The following is a 20,786-nucleotide window of genomic DNA, read 5'->3' on the forward strand; positions in this document are numbered from 1 at the left end:
TCAAATTAGATGGTTAAATTCTCAGAAGCTGCTTCAAAAACAATGACAAGGGACTGCTCATTCACAGTTCCAGGTCCAGCTGGCTCAGACAACCATACTCTCATCATTTTCTAAATGAATAATATGACTTTTTGCTAATAATTTTTTACACCTTTGTGTAGATTTTCATTCACATTATAATTTAACAAACATCCATGATTTTGTATTAAGCAGAAGAGACTGCAGTTCATTCACCCATAACTTGTTGTCCTTGAAGTACAAGGAGGAAAGCAGAGCTATATTTACGCCACTAAGAGACCAGATGTGATACCATCCCTGATAGTAAATCTGGAGAGAAAGTGATCTGCACTGCTTTTACATTGTCACATGGGGCTTTTGGGTTCAGATCCCCCATGTGTTGCAACTTCAAGCATGAAACTGTACCAAAATTCAGAATATCACTTATTTTTCCTGCTGCTATAACATGGAATGGATGGTTTTAGCTGTTGCCCTGTTGTCTTGGTTTGAGAAATGAGAATTTCTGGTGTTTTGTCTTATATTTCAGGAAATTTCACGACACGTGAGAGAGTTGCTGGGGATTGAGGAGCCTCTCTTCAGCAGATCCATCACACTCCCATACAGAGACAATATGGGTCTCTTCCTAGAGAGAAAGGCACCGACAGGAAAGAAAGCAGATGCCCTCACTTTCTCACAGTTTATCCAAAAAGCAGGACTGGAGCCCTATACTACAGTTCCTTCTTTGCAAGGATCCCAGACCATGGTGGGAGTGGATGCTCTCCCTGCATCGCAGGACATGCAGAGGCAGAATTAGAGACTCATGCTGCACTTTTGCCTTTGCAAGAAGCCCAGCAGCCACAGCAGATGGTACCCTCATTACCTTGCAGATTGTTCAAGGAGGTACAGTTCCACTTTTTCACCATTCCAAAAACTGTGCACTGCACTGCCACTGCAGCTCTTAGACATTTGATTACACCTAAACCCATTCCCACATTGTATCTTTTCTGCAATCCTTCATTTGCTTACAGGAACCAAGTGAAGTGGAGGTTGTAGAATAGACTGTAGCACTGTCTGTCTTTCACTTCTGCTTCACAGTTGATTAAAAGAGACCAAAAAACAATCATAGACATATTTTAAGCACAAGCAATTGATAAGAACTTCCCAGATGCTCAAGTGAATAGATTTCTCCCAGGCTTCAGTGTCTGCAGACCAGGCTTGCTCCGAAGCCCAGATGTAAGATAAATGGCATATACAATAACTGGTGTACAGGTGTGCCAACAGCTGCTGTCAACAATCATAATTAAGCAAGGGGGTCTAAGTGCAACATGCAAAACTAATCCTTGGCCTCACCACACAAATGATTTCCTGTGAGGCAAAACCAGGCAAGCAGTATTTTATCATGGTAAACACTACTGAAACACATGATAGATGGTGGCAGAAAGTATAAAAGAATACTGAATTAGAGAATTTAGGGAGTAAAAATTGCTTTGTCCCAGGTGGATTTGGACAGACTATCCAGTTACTTCCTTTTTCCTTGAAGGACATATCATATAGTCTGTGGTGGTGATGATGGGATGAATTCTCACCAGCAAGGAAGTAGAAGTGCTGATGAAAGCCTAGCTCAACAGAAAGAGTGCACCTGACAAAATCGTTAGTATGTTGTCAGAATTCAATGGCTTTCTTGAGATCCCCCATGGGATACAGCAAAAAAAGACTGGGCCTGATCCTGTTTAGTTTGTTACACTGAAGCTGTAGCCACTACAAAATAACTCTAATTTGGTTTTGTAGTTCAGTTTTGTATTGAAGTTGCAATAGAAACACTGTAAAACTGAAGCAGTTCACAGGCCAAGCAGACTATGTAATAAGCAAATTCAGACCAAAAAAAATAGAAAAGCTCAGGCAACCAGGGATAAGCAAGTTTGCTGAGCAGTGTAGAGAGTGAAACTCATAGAAGAAAATGTGTACATTTTTGGCTGGAATAGTTTAAAAAGTCTGAGAGTTAACAGTGCCGGTTCTTGTACTGCTTAGTCCCATGAGGGATGAGATCTCAGCAAAGCATTCCTCATGGGCTTCAGTATGGTTTATGAGAATTTAGAATCATACTCAGCAGTTTCCTCTGGAATTTTGAGAAACTGTTGGAAGCAGCTGTGGAGAATGGAGACTTGTCATCCAGTATCACACTAGGTTCCACTACGGCTGAAGTGAGAGATGTCTTGGTGCTGACCAGCCCACATTGCTTTGTAGGCCAGTCTCCAGAGGGTGCCTGGTGCAGTAAGACCACCAGGCATCAGGTAGCACCAGACAAGCCCTCTCTTTTTTAACAGCTGGCTAAAGAGATACGTTCTCAGTGGCACAGCTGTCAGGTCAAACCAGTGGAAGGTTCTGGCAAGGGAAAACAAGTGGAAACATTTATGGGCAACAACAGTCCAAAGCAGCTTCCTAATAATGTAACTGTGGTTTTCTTCAGTGTCTGACTACAAAACTCTTTCTTGAGCCTTTGAGAAACAGACTCAGAGACTTGAATATAAAATGTTCCAGGCATCACTCTGCCAAGTGAAGTATAACTGAGACTAATGGCTCTAGAACAGTCCTGCAAAAGCAGGAATCCTTTCCCTCAAGCAGTGTTCTCCTGACTTAACATCCTCAATAGTCTAGTTCATGAACTGTCATAAGATCATTACCCCCAAGAACTGTCCTCTCTAGATATTCCCAGAGGATTTTTTTTTTTTTAGCATCCTGTGCCCTAGTATTGATCAGTGGCTTCAGACAAGCATGATAAGTAGCCAAACAGGAACTAGGGGCAAAATAACTCAGTCCAGGTCTTCTATTGTGAATACATCATCTAAGGCAATTCCCCTGGCAGAGATGCGTCCTAAGGACAACACAGAGTTCAGCACCTTCCAACCCAAGAAGGCAGCCCATGCTTTATGTGAGATGAGGCAAGTTGCAGAGCAAAGAGACAAGCAGTACCTCAGCATTCAACCCTCTACTCTCTCCTCTTGAGGAATTGAAGAGGCAAAATCTTTGCTGACAAAACTCTTGCACACAAACTTGGGCAGGAAGGTTTTTGCTCTGCACAGATGAGGCAGCATGCAGGAAAGCTGAGGTCATTGCGTAGTTTCAGTGCCTTCTGGTGAGGCAAATTCTGCCACATGATGCTGTTCAGGCCTGCATAAAAAATGACCACCAGCTATTCATGGAATTTTCCTTGCAGGATGAACAAAATCAAGTATCAGTTACTAGTGTGCACACAGATGTGAAGAGATATTCTTATCTCACACTGCTGTGAGGAATCACCCTGACAATCAGACCTGTTTGGTTTGAAACCTCTGACCTAGGACCATTTTAGGTGAGGGATGCTAAAACTAACAGTAACAAGTCTAATATAGCTTGTCTTTTATGTAGCTCAGTCTACTGAGTAAAGAGAAGTCCTTTACAGGCTGCATATAAAGTCATATAACCATTGGGCCATGATGGCATGGTGAGCACCATGGTGCTTCAGGCACACTCAGCAATGCAGTAATTACAGGGTGGTTGTTCCGATGTTTCTGGTCCCCTTTTGTAGAAACAATGGGTTCGAGTCCCATCCAGTGGTAAAACCCAGAAATTGCAGGTTTGAGTCCTGCAGTAAAGCCTGTAGTGAAACTGTGTGGTGAAAGGTGCACTATGAAGTGTTTTTAGGCCACATGTAAGTTAGTAGCTGTTATGGTGAATTTGCCCAGATGCTTTGAGTTCTTTTAACTCTAAAGGAGGCATCAATGCAGTATGTAAAATAATTTGTGTGTATGTGTTAAGAAGAATGAGGTGCGTGTTGATTTGAGTCTGCCAGCATAAAAAAAATTGACTGGGGACACTCATGACATAGAGCTTGTTCGCTCAAAGATTGTTTTCTATAAATGTAAAAATATGTGAAAAGTCTTGCATGGGACGTGCAACTGGAATGATTTTCACTGCACATCCTGGCCAGAATAAAGTGATGCAACTCACTGACATCTCAAAGATAGTGTCAGAGAGTTTAATTTCTTCCCAAGTTTGGTGACAGTTCCAGGCTCTGAAATGACATGGTCCATTTTTCTTACAGGGAGGGATGGAGGTGTTAAGGCTGTACACAGTGACAGGACAAATGACAGTAGACAGCCAGCATGTGTGACAGGAGGCAGCAGAGGAACACAATGTCCTCCTAGGCCAGCAGCTGAGCATTGTTATAAAAGCATATAAAGCTCTGCTTCTGCAGGGCTACTGCACTAAGCAACGAGAAAGGGACTCAAAAGCCCAGAGAGACAGCAGAGGTGACCAACCAGCACCTCTGGGCCCTGGAACACAATTACCTGTGCTCTGCCACATGCAGGTGAAACAAACCACTGCTACCAGACTAGTAGCACCGTCTGCCTGCCCAAAGTGGCAGACAGGGACTTTGGCAGCTGCCCATCACTGTTCTTACATGGCAAAGGGCAGCAGCAGAGTGACACAAAGGAATAACATACAGAGAGCTCAGCTGCCTGGCCCAGTCCTTGCAGGCTGATTTAAAGTCTTTAGCTGAACCAGCTGAGACTTGGAACCTGGCTAGTTTTCAAGATCTGTAAAAAGCTATTTAATAATCCCTGTTTCCTCTCTTCCCTGAGATGACAAGGGGAACTGGGCACAAATTGCAATGTGATGTTCCATCTGAAGATACAAAACCACCTTTGTACTGTGAGTGTCGCCAAATTCAGGAACAGGTTTCCTGGAGAAGCTGAGTCATCTCCAGCTGTGATACTGAAAACCCAAATAGCCACAGTCCTGGTCTGCCTGTTCCAGGTGACCCTGCTAAAGCAAGAGTAGACTAGATGATCTAGAGGTCCCTTCCAACCCAAATGATTCTGTAAGAAAAAATAAAAACACCAACAGAAAAAAAAGTGAGAGCTTACAGTGCAACAGGAAGGCTGGAATCCAAATTTTACACTGATGTTTTTGTGTGACCCCCTGTGGCAGCAAACTCTCCTATGTTAAAATTAATTAATCTGTGCTGATGGCATTGAAGGTGTGAAATTAGGTACTGCTGCAAGCAATGTCACTCCACGGTGACATGCACTGTGCTTTTCAAAACATTAAAAAACACCCTGCAACTCATTTTGTGGGAGGTGATAAATTGCTCAAGATTAGCACTCAAGAGTGACAATGTACTTAGTGGGGAAAGGAAACAAACAGCCCAAGGAGAAAGAGACAGCTTTATTTACAGAGTTGAAGTGCTGAAAGGATGAAGCCAACAGTTGCCTGAGGAGTTGTGTTTCTGAGAAAGTGCATTTCAATCCCTCCTGGCGTAACACTTTCTGAGAAAAGAGCTGCTGGGGCCAGCAGGTTTGTTCCAACGGAGAGAGGTCCCTACTTGCTCTCCATCCAACCCATCAGGACTTTGACCACCTCCACACTAGTCTTTCCCTGATAAAGGGATCTTCCAAATGCTGCAGAGTGCTAGCAGAAGGATACTGGCAGAGGTTGTTGTCCTGGCTCTCTGCAGGAGTTCACACACCTCTTTTCCTAGGGTGAGCCAGAACAAACCAAAAAAAAAAAAAATTAAGGTGCAGCTGGTCCTTTCCCCCAACACTTTCACACGGGGAGAACACAGTCCAGGTAGGTTTTACTCCAGCCACAGCCATGATTAGTGATGCCCAAGCCAGCTTGACTGTTACAGGGACTGGTCAGCACTGTCTAGTGGAGAGGCTCACAAGTGTGACTGACACATTCCTCTTGCAAGAATAAGCTCAGGCAGCACCAAGAGCAAACATTAATCTTGCTGTGCCCAGCAACTTTCCTCCACACACACAAGTGATGCCTGGCTTACAGCCACACCAAAGACAATCAGATTCCAAAAAGAATCAACCCTGATGGATCAGTACCACGGTTTCGCCAGCTACATTTTAGTAGCTGTCTTCAACCAGCCTGAATGCCACGCTCCCACAAGCCACAGGCACCCACTGTCACCAACGAACGTTGATCAGGCAATGAGTAGGAACAGAGCTGCTCTGTTGACACTGGACTGGGTTTTGCAGTTCCCTCTTTCAGTGACGAGGCTACGGCCAAACAGGCTGTTTCACAAGTGCTCAGTTCTTCCACCGGATTTGCTAAAAGAGAGAACAAGACATGACTAACAGCCATGCTGAGCATAGAGCCTTAGGGGCCAACTTAGTGACTCCCAATCCCTGACAAGGACAGCTATAGCCAGAGTGTGCCATTTTTATCAGTATAACCATTCATTCCTACCCTGAATGCAACCCCAAACAAAACATTAGCTTCCCAGCAGGGATAGAAAGTATGTAGGACAGCCATGCCCTTACAACTAATCTATATCTGTTTCTGATGAGTGTCTGGAAGAAAAAGTAAGCATCTCTTACCATGTTGTTGAGAATGCTGTTTATCTTCTCTTCTTCTGCAGAGCCCCGCTCCACCTTGCACTTATATGCTGTGAGCTGGATACGATCCTTTAGATCCCTGTAGGTCTAGATAAAGAGCAAAACCAGCACCCAGCTGAGGGAAAGGGACACTTCCACCGTTAGGTGGTGCCCTGCAGATGAGCAGGGCAACTCTACAATCCCCCATCCAGTTCCCAACACAGAACAATTTCACAGCACAAATGCTAGGAGCCACTCTCCTGGCTCATGGACTCCTACTTGGGAACCTTATCACTCTTTCCAGGCCACAGGGACAAACAAACATCACCAGGCACATGGCAGAGAACAGAAAAGCTAGAGAGAAAAAGCAGGCCCATGTCCCATCTCTTCACACAGCAGGAATCTACCTCTATGACAACATCATGGCACTTGTATTTGGTAGCGAGGTTCAGCCGCGTCTCCACATCCTCCACCAGGCGCACATATTCCTGCAGCACCTGCGAGATACGGAAGAATGTCTCAGCTCTCTTCCACAGGTTTCTCCTGCCTCATTCCCTCACCTCAGTCCCAAAACCTTTCAAAGTTGCTGGTCACACAGACTTGGCCCCTTCCTTAGGGAACATGTGACCTTGACAAGACTGCTTAAGATCCCAGAGGCTTTGCCTGCAAAGCTCAGAATCACAAAATAAGCTGAGTTGGAAGGGACCCACAAGGATCACTGAGTCCAACTCCTGTTCCTGCACAGCACCATCCCCAAGGGTCATACCATGTGCCTGAGAGCATTGCCCAAATATTTCTTGAATTCTGTCAGGCTTCATGCTGTAACCACTTCCCTGGGGAGCCTGTTCCAGTGTCCAACCACCCTCTGGGTGAAGAACCTCTTTCCAACATCAAACCTAAACCTCCCCTGACACAATTTCAGGCTACTCCCTTGGGTCCTGGCACTGGTCACCCTTCCTCTTCCCCTCACAAGGACATTATAGACTGCAGTGAGGTTTCCCCTCAGGCTCTTCTTCTCCAGGCTGAACAGACCAAGTGACTTCAGCCACTCCTCATATGGCTTCCTCTCAAGGCCCTTCACCATCTTCATTGTCCTCCTTTGGACACTCTCTAATAGCTTTATGTCCTTCTTATATTGTGGTGCCCAAAACTGCCCCAGGACTTGAGATGAGGCCGCCCCAGTGCAGAGCAGAGCAGGACAATCCCCTCCCTTGCCCAGCTGGTGATGCTTTGCCTGATGCCCCTCAGGACACAGGTGGCCCTCCTGGCTGCCAGGGCACTGCTGGCTCATGCTCAACTTGCCAGTGACCAGGATCCATGGTGCTGCTCTCCAGCCTCTCATTCCCCAGTCTGTCCATACATCCAGGGTTGCCCCATCCCACATGCAGAATCCATCACCTTGCTGAACTCCACACGGTTTTGGTGACTGCCCAGCCCTCTAATTTGTTGGGGCCTCTCTGCAGAGCCTCCCTGTCATCTAGGGAGTCAACAGCTCCTCCCAGTTTTGTATCATCTGTGACTTGCTTAGTACTTCTTCCAGTCGTACATCCAAGTCATTTATGAAGATGTTGAAGAGCACAGGGCCGAGGATGGAGCCCTGTGAAACCCCACTAGTGACCAGTCAACAGTCTGATGTCACCCCATTCACTGTAACGCTTTATGCCCAACCCATGAACCAGATGCTCACCCATCTCATCACCTGTTTATCCAGCAGTGTGCTGGACATTTTGTCCAGAAGGATACTGTGAGAGACAGTATCAAAATCCTCACTGAAATCCAAAAACATTACATGGAGTGGCTTCCCTTGATCAACCAGGTGGGTTACCTTGTCATAAAAGGAAATCAGATTTGACAAGCAGGACTTTCCTCTCATGAAGCCATACTGGCTGTGACCAGTGACTGTGCTGTGCTCCAGGTTTTTCAACACCTGCCAGAATAATCTTCTCCATAACTTTACCATGCACTGAAATGAGACTAGCAGGCCTACAGTCTCCAGGGTCCTCCTTCTTGCCTTCTTGAAAACTGGGACAACATTAACTAGACTCCAGACATCTGGGATCTCTCCAGATTCCCAAGACTACTCAAAAAATCATTGAGAGAGGTTTTGTGATGACATCAGCTGGCTCTTTGAGGATTCTTTGATGAATCCCATCATGCCCCATAGATTTGTAGGGATCCAGCTGGAGCAGCAGATCCTGCACAAATTCAGGGTTGACTAGGAGTGATCATTCTCGCAGTCATGGTCCTCCTGCTCAGGACACTGAGACCTGCTTGGTCCATCATCTGTTTGTGAGGTGACCATCCTCATCCTGTAATGGGCCAATGTTATTTCTACACTGCCTATTGCTATTGAAATATTTCTAAGAACTCTGTTTATTGTCCCCCACAGTTCTGGCCAGCTTCAACTCCAGTAGAGCTTTGATTGCACGAAATTTTCTCCCTACAGTGGCATGCAGCATCTCTGTATTCTTCCCATTTCATTTGGCCTTACTTCTACACCTTCTTTTTTTGCCTTATTTCCAGGAGAAGATTCCTATTCAGTCAAGGTGGCCTTCTGCTTTGCCTGCCTGACTTCCAACATTCGGGAATTTCCTGCTCCTGTACCCTTAGAAGGTAATGTTTAGAAAGTGACCAATAGACCCCACTGCCTGCAAAAACATTTTCCCAGGGGATCTCACCAATTCCCTGAGCAGCCTGAACTCTGTTCTCCTCATGTCCAGAGTTGAGGTTTTGCTGGCACTTTTCCTCCTATCAACAGTCTTAGGCTACCTTGTTCCTATGGATCAGGTTAACATTGCCAGCCAGATTAAGCAAGAGAAAACTTAATGTAGCAAAGAAAGGTGGCAATGCACATGGGAAGAGAGTTCCCAGCAAACTCTGGGCCAGCTGTCCCTCTTGCAGTCAGAGCTAGGACCCAGCCCTCAATAGCACTCACGTTTCCTGTTGATGAATGGGTTGCTCACCTGAGTGCTGTGTCCACCTGGCAGAGCCAGAAGATCAGCAAGCTTCTCCCACTTCCAGCTAGGAAGCAGCTCACCTGAGGAGTCATTCACACACCAAACCCCAACACAGAGCAGGACATAAGCAGGGGTTCCTGGCTCACCTGCACAGGAGCACTGTTCCTCTGCAAGATCTCCACCACCCGGTGGAAGCCAATAGGTGCCTTCTTCTTGGTGTAACCCAGCCAGTTCTGAAATGAGAACCAAACCTATGTTAACCCAAAAGGGCAATCCCTCCAGCCACAAGAAAATGTGGGTTTTTTCTCCCAGTGCCAGGAACATACTCCACAGCCACCATGTGCACCCCGTGGCAGAGCCCTTCACACACTGGCTGGATACAGGCTGGCTGCAATCCCTTTGGTAACAGAGCTCAGGGGCAGACCCCTTCTCTGAGCCTATTGCTGCAGCCAAGCCAGGCCCAGCAGAGGTCTTGGGCAGGGAAAGGAGGAAAGTATTGCAACACCCTGCAGCAGAGGCCCTGCTGAAATAAAACCAGTCTGTCCAGTAACTCCAGAACAAGCCAGCTATCAGTAGCAGATACCAGTTATTGAGACTGTGTCCCCAGCAAGGCTTTCTGCAGCTCACCTTGGTGGTCAGGAGGGCATCCACATCACCCCAGGCTCGCAGCTTGGCACGGGCAGCCAGGGCAGTCAGCACATACTGCTTATCAGGAATCTGCAAGGCAGAAAGCTGCAGTCAGAGCAGTAGCACAGCTCAGAAGGCCTGTGTGGGCTGGACATGAATGGCATCTGCCCCAGCCCTGCCAGGATCCACACCAACAGCCAGGCAAACAGCCAAGATGCTGCCTGATGCCATGGACAGCACTGCAGACAGCAGGAAGTGGGGATTTACAAGTGCTGCTACAGACAGGGTACATCCATTGAAAGTCTCCACACGGCTCCCATGTGCCTTTCTGAGACTCCAGAAGGGTCCTGCTCAAAAAGAATGCCATGGCCCCCTCTCTAGCCCAGTGCTGAGCCCCTCAAATTCCTCCTAATGAGCCCCTCCATTACATACAGTTTGTCTGTGCATGTTTTCAGCTAGTGCTGCCACAACAGGGGAGACTCACACACCTTAAATGTTTTCTTCAGGTTGGTGGGGCTGCTGAACATTCCCTAGAGAAAGCAGACAAGTCAGTGCAAACTCAGCAGGGCAGACCACGGGCGGGATTCAGACACCTTTTATAAGACATCTGCCTTTCACAGGGGCAATCTTCTCAAGATTTTACTGCTTTTTGCTCATGTCAGTGCCACAACTGGCAGAACAGAGCAACTATACTACCCCATTAGCTCTCTGGTTTGGTTTCCCTACATCCTCAACTGGTGCACCTCCAGCATTTCCAAGACCAGTACCATGCATCTCAGCCTCATGGGATTTATAGGGGTTTCTAGGAGGCAATTCCCTGACAAACTGTGCTGGGTTGAATGTCTTGAAGCACAAAGGAAAACTCCAAACTGGTCCCAGGGGATGAAATATGACCTCTCTTTCCCTTTCTTTCCTTAACATGCCACAGCTTGACCACCCCACATCTTGAGGGCTACAAGGATGAGATGCAACCCTTGTCTTCTGCCACATCATCCTCACCTCAGCCTCTGTGTAGTGGTAGAAACAGGAATAGAAGAGGGTGGTCACTAGTGGCATGTTGAGAATTGAAGCCTTGCGAGGATATTTCCGAAATAGCTCTGACTGCCCAGCCATCTCCAAGTGCCGATCATTAGCCTGTGGAATCAGGAAGACAGTCAGGGTGACCATGAGCCAGGACAGCTCCTTGTGTAGCTGTGGGATAGAGACCTAGAGAGAGTGTCATGACAGCAATGTGCAAGCACAGCTCTAACATGCTGTCAAATCTCAGATCTAGTATTTCACAAGTGCCTGGCACAGCAGCCTGAAAAGCAAATACAACTACACTAGCCAGGGCAGGCTGGTTAGATCCAAAGTGGTGTAAGTTAGGGACAGCAAGAGATCTCACAGGTAGTCCCAGTCATCTCCTGACCAGCAGAGAAGATTTCATACCTCAATGATGATCTGTCGCTCCAACAGGGTATAATGGTCTTGGATGTGGGAGGTATCCTCAGCTGAAAATGGCAGCCTGGCCAGACATGAAGGAAAGAGACACTGTGACCAACTCTTAAGTACAGAATCCTTCATTTACTTCTAACTGCACTTCGAAGGATTTTTTTTCCGTACCAAACAAGCTCCCATTCTCCCCAGCTTGAATGGCTAGTGGGTACTCAAGTTCCTGACCTGCTGCCCTCTCCAACTGGCTCTGTCCTAGACAGGCTCCAAAGAAATGTTATGTGGCACCTCTCACAGAGCAACCTAAAGTGGATGCTATCAACTTCCTCAAGTGCCTAAACTTTCACCTATTGCAATCTGAAGGGTCAATGATCAGAAAGTCCCTTGCAGCATCTTTCCCCCTGAATAAGCAGCAAAAGCTGCTAGACTAGTGATCACCACATCCTCTCTGGTCTACATTGTGTCCACAACATCCCACTCCCGCTAAGGGAAAACCGACATCAGCTCTCAAACCATGTAAGCCATGGCACTGGGACAGAGGTCTAATTTTCTTTACTACCACCATCTGTGAAGAATCCACATCCCTCCCAAGCATTTGCATTTTTTCTTACCCAATGCAACCTTTCAGAAATTCCCTCCTTTTTTCTACATCCTGGATGTTCAAATGCTCCCGGTACTGAGACAGCTGGAGGAAGAGGGGAAAGAAGCAGTCTGTTCTCATGGATTTGGGAGATACAGTATTCCAGAGGGTGAAATGGGGATGAAAAGCTTTTGCCTGACTACCAGACACTCTGCAACCAGCCTCCCCCTGCACTAAGGGAGCTTATGCTCCTGGGAATACTCACAGCAACTTCCTCAGTCCTGTCTAAGAACCTGCAAAAGGGAATTAGCAAGCATTAACTAGGAGGCAGGTTCCTAGCAGTGTGCTCAGCCCTGCCACAAGATGCATCAACAGCCTCACCTGAGCAGATCCAGAAGGAACTTCTGCTCACCCGTCTCTCTGAGGAAATGGATCAGATGGCACAAGGCCACCTGCCGCACCTCCAGCTCCCGAAACAAGATCTCTACAGGAGAGAGAGTTTATGTGCAGGTGGGTAAAGTAAGAAAGCAGTATCAAGCAGAGGGGACTTAGCAGGGTGCATGGAGTTGAAAGTGACTGGCAGGATTCAACAGCCTTATCCCATCTCAAATCACAGTCTTGGAGGCTGGAGCACAGAAGAGCCCAGTCACTGGGCTGACAGCTGAATTCACAGCCACGTGCTGCCGCTACAGATTCATTTTCATTCATCCCATCACCACCACCTACCACTGCTTAAAGATCCTCTCTGGAGCCTTTGTGGGCATCACCATCCTCCCTGCCTCCCACATTACACTTGCTACAAAAATATTTCATGCTTAGTGAAACAGCAATACCCCAGATGCTCCCTTTCTAACGCACCCAGTGAAAGAATTATCCCCTCTGTCCTTAACTGAAACACAGTATAGAAACTCCAGCCCCAGTCACGCTCACCTCTCCTTAGCGTCCGTTTCAGGAATATCAGGACCTGTGAGCACAGAGAGACAGCTCAGAATTAAGACAGATAGACAAACAAACAAGTCAAGGCTTAGAGAAGGCTTTTGCAAAGGGCTCTGAAAACACAGCTCTTACAGCACTGAACTTAATTCTGGTACCCACTACACTCAAGCCAAGCAATGAGCCTGGGCCACAGCCACCTAGATTGCTTGCCTTAGCTCCTACTCTGGAGTTTAGATGAGTGAGACCAAAATTTACAAAGGAAAACCTTTCCATGCAAAATCCAAGGAATTAAAAGACCTGGATGAAGGAAGCTCTGACACAATCCAATTTCCTGTTTGATACTTTAAAAGCCAGAAAAACTGGTGAGGCCCCAGATCCCAAATCCCAGGTCCCATATCTTCTGTGCTGCAATGAGCAGATTAAACCTTGACCTTCAAGAAATAGTGGCAAAAATCTGTAAGGCTGATGGATCAGGTTCCTTGTTATTAACATCAATTAACATTAATTCTGCAGAGTGGCAGGAAAGACAGCAGGAATAGGGAATTTCCCAGTCTTAAGATTTGGCACTTTTTAGTAACTGTTTGGTTTGAACTAAAGAACACCCCCTAGTCTTGCAAGACTGGGTGGCCAGCTGACTGCGTTCTCACAAGCATTCTCTGTGGGGCCACCCAGAAGTCCCAGCCCTGTATTGCCCCAGCCGGACTCACAGCTGTAATGACATTCCCATCGTGCCCTGCCACAGCTTCATCCAAGAGCACCAGCTTGTCCTGCAGGGAGCGAAATCTCTCTAGAGAGCAGACCTAGAGATAGAAGAGGAAGAAGTAGGCATGTGGGACATGAGACAGTCCTCAGGCTGAACCAATCCCCAAGGATCTATTCCTCTCCCATAAACCCTTCAGCAACATGAATAACCGCCCTCCCAATGAGTGGAAAAGTTTAGCTGAAACCACATGCTGCATAATCCCTGGAAATTTGTCCAGAGGGGTTGCAGTGAACCCTAATTACTGCCCAGTCTAGGACAGCAGACAACGTATATTCAGCACAAACACCCTTGTAACAAGACAAAACTTTCCTGTACACCACAAACCACTAGCCCTGACAAGAGGAGGGAACTCTGCAGGCCCCTTTCCACAAAGGAGACCAGAAAAGTAGAGTCATAACTCTCCACCTTCTTCTTACCCCACATCTGTGGCCTCTCTCAACCTTTAGTTCATCTCAGCCTTTAAGGAGACACATGCAGAGTAAAACCACAATCTCCCTATGTGTTCACTGCACACTGAGGTGGCTGAGACTATGATTACAGCTCCAGTGAAACCAAGACCATTTCAGTCTTCCTCCCTCCATTTGCCACCAACTCAGAATGGAGATAAAGGCCCACCCGCTCAGATTTTTAAAATAAACCCAGCCCCAGGGAGCAGAAAGGGTAGAAAGGACACAGCAGTACAGATACCTACTGTCAGAGCCTTGCTGAGGGGACAACTCAAGTAAACAAAGCAACAAAACCCTGAAGTTCTCCTGCTGCTCCTGAGCTAGTGTGATCCCATCACTGCCACCTGGCAAAGTAACAGACAGGCAGACCACCATCCCTGCTAGGTGTTCCAAGCAACACAGATCCCCTCCTTGCTCCCAGAACAGCCAGGAGCATAGGAAAGTGTAAAGCAGTTTAGGACCACCCACCCTCCATCTCTTACAAGCAGGTGGGAGAGTAAAGTCCTTACCTTGCCCCTCTGCATTCGCCTGACTGTATCTTTGGGGCTCCAATCACTGCTGTAATCCTGCCACAAGAAAAATAAAGCACTCTTAAGCCTCAGATCATGTCAGCAGTCTCCAAGCTGCTTTCCACTTCTGCTGCATTAGTGATGGCCCACATGTAGCTACTCACACTTACCCAGCCGCTCCACAGAAGGTGTTAGTAGGATGTGTACGTACGTTGTTCAGGTGCAAATGCTGAGCCCTCAGACTCTGCACATGCTGGTGTGGAGGGAAACTAAAGGCTCATATGTTAACACAGCCTTTCTATTGCCTCAGTAAGGTCTGTCATCATATCCTTTATAAGAAGTGCATTGCAGCAGGTTGTCCTCCTTGAAAACTATGTATTTTGTTGCTTTCAGGACAAACAAAATACATGCAAAACAGACTAACCCAAAACTGAGGGGTAAGGAGTCAGTCTCTTCTTACAATTCAGACAGACTTCTGCTGGTGAGCCTTCCACAGCAGCATGGAGAGCGCAGGGACAACAGCCTCAGGCAAGCACCTGAGGAGTTGCACAACACAAGGACAATGTGACAAGGGCATTGAAGCCTGTAGGAGGACCATCTTAAGGTAATATGCTACCACTGCTGCAACGACCAGAATTTTCCCCCTGCAGACATTACGATAAAAGCTGGACAAAAAGCAATAGTGGCCCGAGCCACTCCTGAACTCAGATACCATAAAGTCATCTAGGTCTCCATGAGGCACTCAAGCCAGTGGTTGCAATTCAGCTTTCTCCCTCAAAAGGCCCAGAGAAAGGGAGCAACAAGAACCAGCTCTGAGGACTTCTAAAATCCATTGAAGATTTACTGAAAGCCCAAATCTAGGGATAAAAGGTCTGACCCAGTCCTATTAGGGGACCTCTGCACATGAGTCTCTCAAATCAATGTACAGCTAAGTGTCAAATATCCTGAGCACCAGGGTTCCCTCCAGCACCTCTGGACAGAGGCAGCTTCTCAGCCTGTCACTATCAGGACACTTATCAAAAGCTGCCACTAACTTTCCCTTCTTTGTTCCATCCCACTTACAACACCCCGTCTGCATTTAAGGGGCTGTATAATCCTTCTCCTTCCTGTTTTGCTGCTTCTGCAGGCCCAGAATAGAACACAACAGGGCACACTTGTTTCTCCTGCTGAGCTTTGAGGAAGTGCTGCCTGTTAAGTTATGTCACTAATGGCTAATTGACATAAATACACCAACCGGGGGAGCATCAGATGGCCAAGGATAGGCAGACCATGAACCCTAGCAGCTCAAGGATGCAAGTGCCAGCTACTGGAGGAGACTGGGGTCTGGGATTCAGCTACAAAACAAATCAGATGTCTAAGACCAGCTACTGGACGGACCCATAGAGTGTGTGTATGTTCTACTAGTGGAACTGGTCAGACAGAAAGAAAGCTCAGGATCAAGCTTGAGTGGTTTCTGTATGTGTCTGTTCATAAAGGCATTAGTTTCTGTCGGTGTTAATCCATGCAGGCAGCTGTGTTAGTATTGTACATGTCTGTATCTGTAGGGAATATGTGCTCAGTCCTGTTACTGCCTGGACCTAGGGACATGGAACTACAGCCTCACACCTAGTAAGAGGAATCCACCCAGTCCCAAAATCCTCTATATTCTCCAACACCTATCACAGCACATCTAGTAGATAAACATTCCTGCCAATTGTAACACTGCCTCTGCACAACACCCTCGATGCTGTCCCAGTGATTCATGAACAGGAAATTTCAAAGCTTTCGTATTTAAAAAAATGTAAAAACCACATGTGATGCCAGTTTATCTGACCCAGCATGAAGCACCTTACAGACAAAGCACTATTTAAAAATCCTTTCCACAAAGACTGCTGGGCTATTCACTAAAAGGAGTAACCAAGAACCCCAGGAAAGCTCCCTACTTCTGAGCAAAAGCAGAGAACACCTAAATTACTGCAAGGCTGCATTTTGCAGTTCCCTGTCCTATTCCCTGCATTGTCCTCTTCTGTCTGAAACAGCAATTATTCACTTCCCATGAAACCAGTGGAGTAGCAAGTCCACTAATCTCGACATACAACACGCACAAGCTGCTCACCTTGTACTCAGCTCTCGGTCTGCGCAGCTCTGGGGCGTAGTTTTTAACTCCTGTGTCAGTGAGGGCTGAGAGGGAAAGGCACAGCTGAGCAGCACATAAAAATTCTGATTCACATCCATTTCCAAACCCATCCCGTTCTTGGTTTTCATGGTAGAAGACCCAAACTTAAGCACCTAATGGCAATACAGCATTGCTCTAACATAAACAGCTGCCAGTTGTACATAAGTAATTACCCCAGATCACCATGCCAATTCTTTAATTTCTTTGAGGAAAGAACCACCCATAATTGAACTTTTAGATAGCACATGATACAGTTTCCCTTTTTGCACTGTAAGGCAGATGACACTTCCCCTTTTTTTGGAAATGCTTTGTTTCATGTAAATCTGCACCCCTCCCAAAATGAGGCGAGGACCCGAAACTTACCATCTGAAAGGGACTGAAAACTTGGAAGTTTGTTTCGTCCTGAAATAAAAACACTGATGAGAGACTGTCCCTTCACCAGCAACATCTCTTGCACAGGGAATATAAGTCTAGACTGCAAGCCAGTTTACTGCAGCTATGCCACTGTAGAACAAGCCACTCCATACAGTGATTAATACTGCACCAGCACAGCTGGGGCTCACCTGCTTACACTCTAAGGTGTTGAAGTTGTCTGTGGCATCGCAAACCACCTCACGCTCCATCCCTATCTGCTCTCTTGGTGCGGAGGCCAGGAGAGGTCAGAGCCTGAATTCACTCATCTACCTGCAGAGCAGAGGCTCAAGCACATAGCACTGCAACATAGGCCACAGCAACATGGACAGCTCCGTCCATCAGAGCTGCGATTTGGATGCCTTTCTACATCACTTTATTGTCAAAGTTGAGAGTAAAAAAACACCCCAGGGAAAGAGAGACAAAGTAAAAGCTGCTTTGTTGTCCGGCTGTGAGAGAACAGAGCTGAACTCCTGCAAGCTGTGTATGTTTGCCCAAGGCCTGCTGTACAGTTCCCCCTGTAACCGGCTACGCTGCCACTGCCACTATCATGTGTTTGCTGAACCAACACCAACAGCAGCTCCAAATAAAGGATAATCAATCTGTCTTCTCTACAGAACTGAAAACCAAATGAGGGCTACATAGGTCAAGCCAGTCCCTTTGCAGCCTGCTCTTTTCCACCAACCAAACAGATTACCACACAGTGCTGTGCTCTACCTTGCTCTTCTGTGGAACCTGGATTTTAAGAAGCCGTAATCTCCAAAGCCCCTTCCCACTCCACAAAAGCATGCAATCTACTGCACAAGACAGTCTTCAATTTCTGACCAGTGAGCAATACACTTCCACCCTGAGAAAAGATTGGTGTTTCCCTGTTTTGCAATACATTTCAGATAAAACCATTTACATAAGATAGCACAACTGCCCCTTGACAGTCTTAAGGGAAAACACATTTGTCAGTATGGTATATAATGACCCTCACCTTTGAACAGGCTGCTTAGGGAGTAGGAAGAACCTTGTTTGGGAAGAGCAGCATAGGAGGAAGACCCCTTCTGTAGGCTGGAGTCTCGGCCATCCAGGGAGCTAGTGCTGCTGGAGGCTGTCTCTTTGATTGACCAGGAGATACCTGTGTGCAGACAGAGGTCATTTTTAACCGATAAAGAGTCTGTAAAGAATGATCTTCTGGCATGGCAGAAACATTACCAAATGTGTGCTAGTCAGTTCTGCACATGCACATCTTGCCAAGTCTGACCCTCAGCACTAAGCAGACGCAGTGCATCTCTCCAGGCGGAATCCCAGTCTCATGTAATGCTGCTTGTTAAGCAGTGGCATGTTGTGCTCCAGAAATGGCTGGTTTCAGCAACATTGTACAGCTGGTTACAGCTTGTGTAAAAAGAATACATAGACACCCCCACCATTTATATATTATTGCATGGGGCAAAGCATAGTCCTTGTTCTGAAAGTACAAAGCAAGACAGAGAGTCCCTGGCCTACCTCAAATTGCAGAAGCCTAAGACCATGCATTCCTGAACACTGGAAGACTAAGACAGCTTTCCTTCTCACACAGACAAAACAGCTCTCAGTGTGCACATGCTGCTGGCAACAATGCATATGTCTCCCTCCTGCCTGTTCAAGACACAGTTTCTCCTTGTTTTCACACATCTGCACAACACACATATTTTACGATCGGGATGACAGACAAAAAACCACCATAGGTAGAGAGACCCTGGGTGGGAAAAGAAACCAGAGGGAGGAGCTACAGCAAAGGACAAGAAGATCAGTCTTTGAAGATCGTTTGGGTGATCCATATATAAATTTTCATTGTTTGACACTGGTTAGCAAGTGTCACACATTCTGTGGGTCATGAACTCAAAAGCACAGCACACAGCATTGTGTGTGGGCCATGAGCTTGCTCCCATTATCACTAGAAACACATCTGCTTAATGTTAACAGCTTCCTTTCAAATTTCAAGTGTAAGACTCATTCTATAAACACACATTAAACCTTGAATTATCTGCTTAAAGTGCTGTGGGGTCAAAACACAGAAACTTTAAATAGTGCCATTTCAGGCAGCAGTGTGAAGGAAATGATCACCTAGAATATTGCAGGCCACCTGAGCACGATGAATATCAATCCATAACCTTCAAAATACCTTCTCGGAGCTTGGCTACATATTAGAAAAAACACAGTGAATTCCCTCCATTTGTCTGCACTCCTCTTTTCTACACAATTTGGGCTTCTGCTCACTCTCTTTTCAGTGGATCTGGTAAATCAAGTAGCTCACAATGTGACCTCGGAGACTGGAAACAGATTAGACATGCAGGATTAGATAGCAAATAATACCACTGACCTAAGTGACTTGACTTAAACACCAATTTTAAACTCCCTCTGTCTCAAGGATAATTTGCAGTACTTCTACACTTACTTCCCACAGGTTCTCCGCTCCAGCTGACCCTCTCGAGGTCATCATCATCATCATCAACAATATCCCGAAGGCTGTTCACTGCCCGTTTGGATTCCTTTAGCTACACACAAAAGAACGAGTTTGCATAAGGACCGTCAGAATTGCAGAATGCATTTCGTTTCCTATTACCATCAAACGATCTCCCAAAGAACTTTGAATACAGCTTCTTCAGCTTTCATTGCTTCTTCTCAGGGTGTTATTCTAGTCCTGTAGCTGTTCAGCAGACAAAGCAGCCCTTCCTCACCACTGGGAACCCCAAGGACATCTACACAGACACTAACAGCTCAACCAGCGGGAGATGCAGTTTGCTGCGTAGGCGAGGAACCACATGAAATTTCGGACTGGCTAGTGTGGGGGGAGAGACGGGAGCCCTTGGTACGCTCCGCAGTGGGCAGGAGGTGACAATCCACCCACAGAGCATCAACCCGCCGCGATCCGCAGGGCCCAGTCCTGGGCTGGGACGGCCACGGAGGCCCTCCCGGCGAGGGTGTCTCACCGCCAGTCCCGGGGTCAGACCCTCCCTACCTGCGAGAGCTCGTCATCCTCATCGTCGAAGGTGAAGGCCCGGAACTTGGAGCTATGCCAGTACTCCTCCTCATCCGCCCGCACCCTGCTCATCTGCAACGGCACCGCGCGACTGCCTCAGCAGAGGGAGGAGCGGCTGCCTCGGGGGCAGCACCACCCCCGCCTCTGGTCCTGGTCCTGGTCTTGGTCCCGGTCCCGGCCCCGCCGCCCCCGGCCCTTCTCTCACCTCGCCGCCCCTCCCGCGCCAGCAGCGCCCCCGTCCTCACGGCAGCGCAGGGCAGAGCGGGGCGGGGAGCTGCGCGCGGGGCACGTCGGGACTTCTAGTTCTCCCGCTGAGCGCGTCGCGGCCGCTCCTCGTTCACGCACTACGAGTCCCGGCGTGCCCCGCGGGCCACATGACGTGCCTTCGGACTACCAGTCCCAGCGGGCGGTATACGCGGCGGTGCGGTGTCTGGGCTGGCAGCTGGGATCGCGGCTCTGGGAGCTGTGGACCGATTCCGAGAGCTGTGGGCTCCGGGAGCTGTGGGCTGGCGAGAACAGGACGGGAGCACGAGCACCAGCCCCAGCCCTAGCTGCTGGCGGCGGAACTAGTTGGCCCGGCGGAACCAATAAGCCGGGGT

At 47.5% G+C, this 20,786-nt stretch overlaps 2 protein-coding genes across 3 annotated transcripts; both read right to left on the minus strand.

Annotated features, from left to right (window-relative positions):
* Positions 1-423: 423 nt before the first annotated feature.
* Positions 424-5,373, minus strand: NOXRED1 (NADP dependent oxidoreductase domain containing 1). The gene is given in 7 exon segments (XM_069018753.1): positions 424-2,122; positions 2,125-2,275; positions 2,277-2,471; positions 2,988-3,049; positions 3,052-3,187; positions 4,106-4,241; positions 5,363-5,373. Coding segments are annotated over 7 exon segments (735 nt in total). The 3' UTR covers positions 424-2,078.
* VIPAS39 (VPS33B interacting protein, apical-basolateral polarity regulator, spe-39 homolog) lies at positions 5,187-20,689 on the minus strand. Of its 2 annotated transcripts, XM_069017973.1 has the most exons (20): positions 20,393-20,689; positions 20,167-20,259; positions 19,603-19,702; positions 18,160-18,303; positions 17,133-17,171; positions 16,710-16,774; positions 14,615-14,671; positions 13,604-13,696; positions 12,891-12,924; positions 12,342-12,444; positions 12,226-12,253; positions 11,992-12,065; positions 11,378-11,453; positions 10,949-11,083; positions 10,438-10,479; positions 9,950-10,039; positions 9,469-9,555; positions 6,773-6,862; positions 6,369-6,473; positions 5,187-6,098 (listed from the first exon to the last, which is right to left on the minus strand). In XM_069017973.1, exons 2-20 carry the CDS (start codon positions 20,257-20,259, stop codon positions 6,078-6,080), a joined length of 1,476 nt encoding a protein of 491 aa, XP_068874074.1. In that variant the 5' UTR covers positions 20,393-20,689; the 3' UTR covers positions 5,187-6,077. The 2 variants fall into 2 exon arrangements, with proteins under 2 accessions (XP_068874074.1, XP_068874075.1); XM_069017974.1 differs by lacking the exon at positions 10,438-10,479.
* Positions 20,690-20,786: the final 97 nt, after the last annotated feature.

Source organism: Aphelocoma coerulescens, chromosome 5 (assembly GCF_041296385.1).
Source record: "Aphelocoma coerulescens isolate FSJ_1873_10779 chromosome 5, UR_Acoe_1.0, whole genome shotgun sequence".
Lineage (NCBI taxonomy): Eukaryota > Metazoa > Chordata > Aves > Passeriformes > Corvidae > Aphelocoma > Aphelocoma coerulescens.